Raw genomic sequence first — 10,496 nt, 5'->3', positions numbered from 1 at the left:
CTGATCATTGTTCTTGTGAAGCAATGGTGGTAAAGTTACCAAATATAGAGAACCTTAACTGAGCCTCCCGACACCACCATGGGTCTACTCAATATATGTCATGCTACACAAGACTGACAGAGACTGTGAGACCAGTATGGTTGAAGACAGGAGACATGCTGCAGTAGACATTGCATGAGATTGCATGAGGTGACTGACTCAAATCAATGATTTCACTCCCACTAATAGCTGCAGGGATTTAAGTGCCATACAACCAGCACCCAAGAGCAGCAGGCTTGGCTCCAAGGGTCTAAAGGTAGTCTTAGGAATTTCAAAATGGAGAATTCCACACAATGTGACCTCACTGTAGTAGTGAAAAAGTCTAAAGGCAATAGTAATCAGAATTCCACAGACAATGCCCATCATTTCTACAGTGAAAGTACAAAACAGAATAACTACCCCCTAACAAAATATGTAGAAGAATCATTGGAATCATGGGGAATGTCAAACAGAACAGCCCTCATGGTCTTATTAAGGGCTCATGGAATCAAATGAATGCTTAGGATCATAGGTGAAGTCCAATGGGCTGCAGATTTTTTTTTTTTATCCATTGGGGTCTTCATTGTTGAAGTGCATTTTCTGACCATAGTGCAGGACCTTCTTCCTTTGCATCTGAGAATACTTGGTGTTGCCGCCCACTTTGTGGTCCTTTGGCTCCTCCTGCATTTCTCTCTAATATAAAATTAAAGTAATCTCCAACAATATTGTGAGAATCCCTTGCAATAGTTGATGGCACATGTGCAGGTCTGGGAACATAACTGCAGAGCTTTTGTAAGAATGTACTAGAGGGTCTACCTCCCAGCAGTTAACAATGTAATATTTTACGTATGCTGATCACTTGCACTACACAATCTCTAACCTCCGAACCCTTCATCTTCCAGCTGATCAAGGTGACCCCACTTCAGCTTTGAATAATATGCTCTTTCTAAATCAACTCTAACCTGTGAAACTGAATGGCCATCATGAGAAGAGTCCTTCAGATCCTCCTGCTACTCTTATCATTGGATCAGAGTCAGTCTAGTCCTGGCTGCAGCTTCCAGGGTTGGCCAATGGATTCCTTTACACAGTTTGGGGACATCCTGATTGGGGCGGTTTTTGTGGTTCACTCTGGATTTGTCTTTCAAGCACCGGCCTTCCAAGAGAGGCCAAAGCCAGTTTCTTGTATGGGGTACGTTATAGGGGAAGCTGCATAATATCAGACTTGATTCTTTGATTGCTTTATGGTCCTGATAATATTATGTAAAATCTGATCAGGAAAAGTTACCATTGGCTCTGATTGTACTAAACTCTCCGCTATAACCCTCTCCACCAACACAGCAAGAATGCAGTCATTCAAAGTTGTAGATGTAGATGAACAGCTAATATTATTATTATACACAGTTTATTTCCATTTTTTTCTCTTTATAAATCAAATGTACGATAGGAACAGGGCGTAAAATTAAAATTAAAAAGAAAGAGAGAACCGTGACCTAAAGGCTACCATGGGCGTTAGTGGGCAGTTGGATGTGCAAACACAACCTGAATGCCCTTGAGCATCTACTTGCCAAGTCCCTAAACGCAAACAGCTTCATTGTGCACCCATTGTTATTTAGCCTGTGCCGGGGGGGGGGGGGGGCAAGTGGGGGGGGGGGGGAGAAGAGGACAGGGAATGCATGGAAGAAGGATGAGAGAGAGTGTGATGCTGGTGTCAATGGAACTTGAGAGGAAGATCCTCAAGCAGTTGGGAGTGACAGAAAGATTCAGCTCCCCAATTAAACAAGGTCAGTAAATAAGGTCAGCAGTAGGTAGGCAAAGTGATCCCAGATCAGCAGCAATTTGTGGGCAATGAGGTTTCCAGAGCATCAGACAGAAATTGTAACTGGTGAATCAAGCCAGGTCGATACAGTAGTAGATGAAATAAGATGAATACAAGATGAGTAGATAAAACACGGTCAGTAAACAAGGTCAGCAACAGGTGGGCAAAGTTGTGGCAGATCAGCAGCAGACTCAGCAACAGGTCAGGTCAGTAATTTGTGGGCAAAAAGATACCAGAATATCAGGCAGAAATTGTACCTGGTGAAACAAGCCGGGGATCGATACAGGAGTAGATGAGGCGGCAAGGAAGAGTTACAGATAGTAGACATGTGCACTGCCAAAAAATTTGTTTCGTTTCGTTTCGTTTTAAATTCGGATTTGTGTTATTTCGTTTTTCGGGATTCGGGTGTGAAAGTCAATTCGGATTCGGAATTCGGATTCGGACGAAATTCGGTAGCGTTCGCACGAACGTTCGTTTCGTTTTCTGTTCTTATTCGTTTCTTATTCGTTTCGTTCGTTTGCAGCAAAAGTGACATTTGAGGGGGAAAAAATATTTTTCTCCTTCTCTAATGTCACTTTGCTCCAACGAACGAAACGAATAAGAAACGAATAAGAACAGAAAACGAAACGAACGTTCGTGCGAACGCTACCGAATTTCGGAAATGGAAATTCGGATTCGTTTGCATTCGTTATGTCTGTAATTCGGAATTCGGATACATCCGAATGTCCGAATTTACGAAAATTCGTCCGAATTTCGATTCGGAACCAAACGAATCGCACATGTCTAACAGATAGATCATGCAACTAGCCAGGTCAGTAATAGGAATCAATATCAACAGGTTGCATGGTCGGTAGTCATTTTAGCACTAGTTTTGTGAGTCACCTGCACTCTATACAGCATTGTGACCTCGCAAATTGGTGGTTTAATTTTTTTTAATGGTGTTCAAAAATATTTTCTGAAGGAATGTCCCCTCTTACAATGAAAACTAGCTATAGACATCAGATATCAGCCTTTTAACTAGTATTTCAAACTACTGCTAAGTGTTTTTGAAAATACAAGTTCTAAAACATCCTAAAATTCTCCCCTATAAGTACTTTCAGATGCCTATTTTTAATATTCACATATAGATATGGGTTAATAATAAGTTATCACACCTTGGATACTAATGATGCTCAAACAATTGTCTATTTAGGAACAATTTTGACAAGGGAAAGACTGGAGAACATTGACCATCTACATTCGGTATATTCCTTTATCTCTTAATCTTCTCTCTTCTTGTGTAGGTTCTACGTTCGTTACTATCGGGATGTTCTGGGCCTCATGTTTGCAGTAGATGAAATTAATAATTCTCCAGAGCTGCTGCCTAACACCACTCTTGGCTTCAGCCTGCTGGATTCCTGTATGTCGGAGCTCCGGGCAGTGGGAGGACTTCTGTCCCTGCTGTCAGGACTTGGAAACCCCTTTCCTGGATATGGTTGCCATACATCATCTGTCATGGTTGGGATTATAGCTGAACGCTTTTCTGCCTTATCTCTTCCTATTGCCCAAATACTTGGTGCCCTCCATTACCCACAGGTATCTAAAAATTATGCATCCCTGGAACGATAAAAAATAGTGTTTAAAGTGACCCTTTCTCAAACATGGACAAAGGAAACTGAGCACTTAGGGAAAAAAATACATGAGCAGAGGATCCAGAGACGTAAGCAGCAAAAATGATAGGCAAATCTCAACATTTCTGTTGCTGGCCATTTTGATGCAAGGACTTCAGTAAAGATAACCTCTGCTGATCCATTGTTTTCATCCCATCCTCAGTTTCAATTGTCCATATTTGTGATGTGTTCCCCTTTAAATTGGTGGTCAATAGAAGAAGTGGCCACTTACAATGATGGCCAGTAGGTGAGGTGCCCCCTCACATTGGTGGTAGTGGTGGAAAGATATTATTTTACCTTGGTGGTTAGTGTACTGCCCCCTATTGAGTGCAGTCAGTATTGAAACTATGCAGGTACAGTAAGGTGGGAGTCAATCTTACCACAGCTTAAGGAAGCTCTAGAAACCTTTGAAGGATCCTCGAGGTTGCTCGGAACCCTGGTTGAGAGAGGCTGATCTATGAAAGAGAACAAGTGTTTTTTAAACTCCAACTAAATATATATATTATTTCTTCCTAGATCAGTCACGGGGCGACCCTCTCAGCCCTCAGCAATAAAATTAATTTCCCGTCTTTTTTCCGCACCATGCCCAGTAACCTTGTTCAGAATGTTGCTCTCTCTCAGCTGATTGGCCAGTTTGGTTGGACTTGGGTTGGAATGTTGGTGGTGGATAACGACGTTGGGCAGCGGGGGGCCCAGGTTATACAAGCCGGGATAGAGAGAAATGGAGGCTGTATTGCTTTTTTGGAGAAGATACATCTGAGTTATTCTGCCACGCAGATCAAGAGAGTGGTGGATGTCATCAAAGGAAGCTCCATTACTGTGATTGTTCTCCACAGTCCTGAGGTCCATATGAAGGCCCTGCTTGATGCCATGTTTGATAATGGGGAAACTGGGAAAGTTTTTATCTCTTCAGCTTCCTTTGGACTCACTCCAGGGCTCTTTTCCAAAAAAGCCTGGAAAGTTCTAAATGGGACAATTGGACTTATTCCTCGTACTGGCACCATGCCAGGGTTTGTTAAATATCTCCTAAACCTTCATCCGAATGGCAGTTCATTGTATCCATTCATTAGGCTTCTCTGGGAAAATACTTTTAATTGCCACTGGCATGTTGGTGCTACCGATGATGATAGGTCCTCTGTCATGCAGGAAGATGTGACTTGCACTGGGAAAGAAGAGTTTGGAAACCAAATTTCCCAGATGTTTGAGACAAATGACCTCAGTTTCACTTATCACACCTACCTGGCTGTGTACGCCTATGCACATGCTCTGCATTCACTGCTTGGCTGCCCAATTGGGTCAAAGAGCTTTTTTAACAGCAGAAAGTGTGCAAATATTAATGATGCCCAACCACAGAAGGTAAGTGAAAAATGATGTTTGTAAGTAAAAAAATAAGTAAAAAAAAAAAATCAGTTGGAGCTAGCAGTGACAGCTAGCTCCACCCAACTGTTTCCTATTGGCCGGCACCTGCTAGAGTCTTCTAGCAGGTGCCGGCCAATGAATAACAACTGGGCGGGGCCGGCCATTATGTCACAGCAGGCTCTGCCCAGTTGTTATTGTTTAATGACAGATCACCGTCCCCAGGTCATTTGGGGATGATGATCTGTCATTACAACTGGTGGGTGAAGCCAGCCGTGAGATCATGGCTGGCTCCACCCAGCTGTCATGTGTGAGGCATACGGTCCCGCTTCGGCTGTCGCTTCGGCTCAGTCGAAGCCGCTCGGCCGCCTTCGAGAGCTGTACGGACTATAGTGAATTGCCCATACAGCAGCCCTTCAGTTCGACTGAACCGAAGGGCTCCTGCAACCGAAGCTAGCTGAAGGATCAGCTAAAGCTACGTCTGGATCCTTCGGCAGCTTTGTGAATAGACCGCTTAGAGTCCATTCATTTGCTTCACATTTTCGACCTCGCCCCCATCAGCTGTAACAACATCGAGATCATCTTGTTCTTTCCTACAATTTAAAGTCACCCCTTTTAGAATGTCAGTACAGAAGGCATCACTTTTCCCATCCATCTTCCATTCCTCACCACCTCCTGGAACACCACTTAGTCCAATAAATTTACAACAGATAGTGACCGGTGTACAACTGCATTCTAGAATCTTACCCTCTAAAAGGATAAAAGGTAGAGGTGAGAAAAATATGACCTGTGTCATTCTGAGCTTCATCTTCTCCTTTGAAGATAGGGCCATGGATCGCTAAAAACTCCATTCATAAACTGATCTCCATAATTTCCTTCTGTACCATTCTTAAGAGACTAGTCTGTACACCTCAGTGTTGCTTCTCTAAAATCTTAAAGGCCAACTATTCTCTAAACTAACCATGACTATGATGATTGGTGTCTTCCATCCAAAGCATTTTGTGAACCATTGAGTGTGAATAATACATATGGGGTCTATTCACGAAGCTCCCGCAGGATCTAGCCGTAGCTTTAGGCGATCCTTCGGCTAGCTTCGGCCCCAGGGCCCCTTTGGTTCAGTAGAACCAAAGGGGTGCTGTACGGGCTATTCACTATAGCCCGTACAGCTCCCGAACGCGGCCAAGCGGCTCAGTCGAGCCGAACGCATATGCATCGGCTCGGCTGAGCCGTGCTGAAAGCTGAAGCTGGCCGAGCGGCCGGCCGACAGCCTGCTTCTGACAGCTGGGTGGAGCCAGCCGTGATCTTACGGCTGGCTCCGGCCACTAGCAGAGAGATCAGCGTCCCTGGTTATCTGCTAACCAGGGACACTGATCTCCAAACAGCTAACTCTCCCTGGCGCCCCGGGAGTCTCCTGCTCCCGGCCGCCAAGGAGAGAAACACTGCTGTGTCTTTTTTTTTCTTCATTCTGACACGGAGCAATGTCAGAATAGAAAAAAAAAAAACATTCCCATTGAAATCCATTGCTACATTACTATTGGCTATTTCAATTTGCAATAGCCAATAGTAAACCAGCATTGTACCCGCCCTCTGCTTCAGTTCTCCATCAGGTTCATCAGCAGAGGGCGGGTACAATGCTGAGCATGTTCGGCCGACCCGAAGCCATGTGAAGCAAGCCGATGTACGGCTGATTTCAACCAATGTACGGCTGAAATCAGCCGTACCAGCCTGAAGTGAATAGCCGAACAGTGTTCGGCTCACTTCACTTCAGGTCGGTCATTCACTCGGCTGGCTACGGCAGCTTAGTGAATAGACCCCATAGTCTTCTCCCTTCCAGCAGGCATAGCTCTCAGCTTCTTACCTCCTGCTCTTTAGATAGCTCATTTTCATTGTTTTTTTCATTGTTGTGTATAAAATTCCTCAGGTGCTCCGTTACCTCAAGAAAACCAATTTCCAGACAAAGTCCGGGGAGGTGATGAAGTTTAATTCTGAGGGGGACCTTCCAGCATCATATGACATCATGAACGTCCAGATCCTCAACAACAGCTTCAAACTAGTGAAAGTGGGGAAGATTGACCCTGAGGCCAAACTGGAGGAGAAGATCAGTCTGAACATTAGCGCCATCCTGTGGAATGATCACTTTTTACAGGTAACAGGTGGACCTGTTAGATTTTGATGGTTTCATTTAGATCCCGACTCTAACAAAGGAAATGGAGAGATTTTTTTATGTTTTGCATTCATTTTTCTCTCCATCTTCCTAGAAATGACCCCTTGCACTTCAGACACAGCCTACTTATTCAGAGTCCCCCCTTCCTTATATTCTTTATAAATGTGTAGAAAACAGCAAAAACAGTTAGATAATATACTGACTTTTCTCAGAGTTCCGTGGTCCTTCTGCTCATGAAATTTGGGTTACTCAACATTCTCTGAGATCTGGTCAGATGGTGGGCAATGTCACCCTCACCTAGATATCGCAGAAGGAAGCCGGGGAAAAGAATGTATATTATCAGGTCTCCACACACTGCCTCTGCCCCTCTGCTCTCTCCCGCTGTCAGCACATGTGCAGTGCAGCTGTTTCTGATTGGCTCCTAGTTCTGCTCCTTGCTCTCCTAGTCTAAGTGATGCAATATGGTAGTTTACAGGAGGCTAAATTAGGTAGAGGCTGAGAAATAGGAAGGACATAGGGGGAAGGGGGGGGGGGGATTTGAAGCTGTTCTCTATACTGGATTGAGGGAGAGAGAAGTAAAACATAAAAATGATTGTACTATTAGTATGTATACTTTTCTAACATTACCAGTTATATACTGTATACATTTCTGTATATCCAAAAGGTTTTGTTTTTCTTTGGGAATCTATTAAAAAAAAATGGTATCATTTTAAAAGTCTTCATTGCAATTTCCATGAGTTCAAATTGTAACATTTGTAAATATTTATCTATTTTGTTCACTGGAGGATTTTTTATTATTATTTTTATTATTTTTACGTTTTTGTAACTTTGTGAAGTAATAATTGTAGTATTTTTTTTCCTTGTTTCGGTCAATAGGCTTCTTATTGCTTATGGTACGCCAATACTTACTTTCACATTGGCTTATATCATTCAGTTGGGTCATCGGCATAGAATTTGGCAAAGATTGGCTGGTTATTTGCGATATGATGATTCCATTTCAGTTCTGTATTGGCCAGCCATTTTTTTTTAAATGCTTAAAAAACAAGAACTTTCATCCTGCCTGGGTTCACTGTCTGTTTATATACAGGGGTCTATGACTAGCTCCAGTCTTCTACATTCTCAATGTCCGGTCATGATGAGTTTATCAAGGAAGGGAATTCAAGGATGTCACCAGCCCACCAATAGTAGAGTGAAATTAGTGAATTGAATGACAAAACAATGCCATCCAAATGCAAGTGCTTTTGGGGCCTCACAGGATCCCCTTCATCAGGCTCAGACCTTGCAAGGCCACGAAAACACTTGCATTTGGATGGCATTGTTTTGTCATTAAATGGACAAATTTCACTCTACTATTGGTGTGCTGGTGACATCCTTGAATTCATTGTTACTTCACGGTGCCATCCGTAGAGACTACGAGCACCCACCTGAACTTTACAGATTATAACTAATAACCAGTAAGGAGTGCAGCAAGACACATCTGTATTTATCTCCACAACAGGTCCCAGTCTCCATCTGCAGTAATAGCTGTTTGCCTGGGTACAGGAAAGCCCCTCTACAAGGAAGACCCATCTGCTGCTATGACTGCATCCCCTGCTCTGAGGGAGAGATGACCAATCACACAGGTAAATATCATATGGTGGAGCTGCTAAACCTTAAATCGATAAAGAGGTGCCGGTTGGAGGGGGTATAAATATTTTCATGCAGAGGCCCATGAGAGGCTCAGTTGGGACTTGGTGTGTCTAATGGGATGGACGGGACTAGAGCTGGTAGGCTCGGGGGGAGGCGTCGGTTGCTGGCAGGACCAGTGGCAGATCCAGTGGGGGAAACTACTTAAGAAAGGTTGACATCAAGGTAGAAGGGAGGATTCCACAGGACAAACACTTATGTAAGGATAGGAAACTTGATTGAAAGGTCCAAGCCCAAACACAGGGATCAGATCACAGGATACTCACAAGAAACAGGAAGTTCCTAAATGCACCAGCAAGGTAGATGTAGGTGGAGAGAGGCCCAAAAATCAGACTGAGCAAATAGACATAGAATGGACCAACACAGAAGCACCAAGAACAAACAGAGACTCCCCAGATCCTAACACAATGGGAAGAGACAGAGGACAAGCACAGTGCTCAGGGGATCAAGTTATTAATTAATATTTTCCAAATTTCTTGTTTAGATGCTGCAGAGTGTACCAGATGTTCCTCCAATCAGTGGTCCAATGGGGAGAGAGACAAGTGTATTCCGAAAGCTCTAGAGTTCCTATCATATGATGAACCATTGGGAATCATGCTGGTGATAATGTCTGTTATGCTGTCACTCCTCACCGTATGCATCTTATTCACTTTCATCAGATATCAGGACACACCCATCATCAAAGCCACCAATAGGGAGCTGAGCTACATCCTGCTGGTGTCTCTTATTTTCTGCTTCCTCTGCTGTCTGGTATTTATTGGCCAACCATCCAATTTCAGTTGTCTCCTGAGACAAACCTTCTTCATTGTGGCCTTCTCCATTAGTATCTCCTCAGTTTTGGCCAAGACTATCATGGTGATCTTTGCCTTTAAAGCTACCAGACTAAATAGTCCTTTGAGGAAATGGTTGGGCCCCATCCTCCCCTGTAACGTTATAGGATTTTGTTTAGTTTTTCAGATAAGCATTTGCTTATTTTGGCTATACTGGTCCCCTCCTTTCCTAATGCTAAACACCCTAAACCATAAGATAATATATGAGTGTAATGAAGGGCAGAAGGTATTTTTCTATATGACTCTGGGGTTCATGGGTTTTCTGGCCATGGTAAGTTTCCTAGTAGCTTTCCTGGCAAGGAACCTCCCAGGAAGCTTCAACGAGGCCAAACTGATCACTTTCAGCATGCTGGTCTTCTGTTGCGTCTGGATCTCCTTCATTCCGGCCTATCTGAGCACCAGTGGCAAGTACACTGTGGCTGTTCAGATATTCGCTATGTTGGCCTCCAGTGCTGGACTGCTGTGCTGTATATTCCTACCGAAATGTTATATTATCTTGCTGAGACCAGAGCAGAACAATCGAAAGTTCTTATCAGAAGGTAAAAAGATGAGGAATTTTGACTAAATAAAATGTTACATTTCTGTAAATAGGTGACTTTATGAAAGAAAAGATCAATGTCAATGATATTTAGAACTTCCCAAAAATGTCAGAGAAAATGTAGTGGACAGCTTGTAGGATAATTTTCTCTAGTCAAATTAATGTAAATCTAAAAAGTCTTATTAATCACAAACGATAGAAACTGCCTATGTGCAAGTAAACCTGGCAGTCTTCCTTCACCACAGTGAAAATTTATCACAGGCAGTGGCGTCACAAGCGGGGTGCGGCCATAGTCCGAGCGGCCGACAGTTTCGGGAGAGAGGAGGCGACACTGCGGCATACCTTATCCCACCGGGTGACTGTGCCCTCCTCTCTCTGCTGGTGTCCATGACTAATATGGCCGCCGGCAGGTATCAATAAGACCGCTGTGCATGCGCAA

The 10,496-nt window shown here is 43.6% G+C and overlaps 1 protein-coding gene across 1 annotated transcript; it reads left to right on the top strand.

Annotated features, from left to right (window-relative positions):
• The first annotated feature begins 1,001 nt into the window (after positions 1-1,001).
• On the top strand, positions 1,002-10,084 carry LOC108800896 (extracellular calcium-sensing receptor-like). Its single transcript, XM_018572878.1, has 6 exons — positions 1,002-1,207; positions 3,118-3,409; positions 4,000-4,839; positions 6,761-6,985; positions 8,502-8,625; positions 9,174-10,084. The coding sequence occupies exons 1-6, from the start codon at positions 1,002-1,004 to the stop codon at positions 10,082-10,084; spliced, it is 2,598 nt and encodes an 865-aa protein (XP_018428380.1).
• Positions 10,085-10,496: the final 412 nt, after the last annotated feature.

Source organism: Nanorana parkeri, unplaced genomic scaffold (genome assembly GCF_000935625.1).
Source record: "Nanorana parkeri isolate BGI_ZX_2015 unplaced genomic scaffold, ASM93562v1 scaffold2155, whole genome shotgun sequence".
In the NCBI taxonomy this organism is placed as follows: Eukaryota; Metazoa; Chordata; class Amphibia; order Anura; family Dicroglossidae; genus Nanorana; species Nanorana parkeri.
This window is presented reverse-complemented; position numbering and strand designations above follow the sequence as displayed.

Excerpts from the sequence above, each read along its gene's own strand:
- LOC108800896 (XM_018572878.1), top strand. The coding sequence starts at position 1,002 with ATGAGAAGAGTCCTTCAGATCCTCCTGCTACTCTTATCATTGGATCAG. Across the intron at positions 1,208-3,117 it reads AAGCCAGTTTCTTGTATGGG|GTTCTACGTTCGTTACTATC; the intron begins GTACGTTATAGG and ends CTTCTTGTGTAG. Across the intron at positions 8,626-9,173 it reads AGAGATGACCAATCACACAG|ATGCTGCAGAGTGTACCAGA; the intron begins GTAAATATCATA and ends TTTCTTGTTTAG.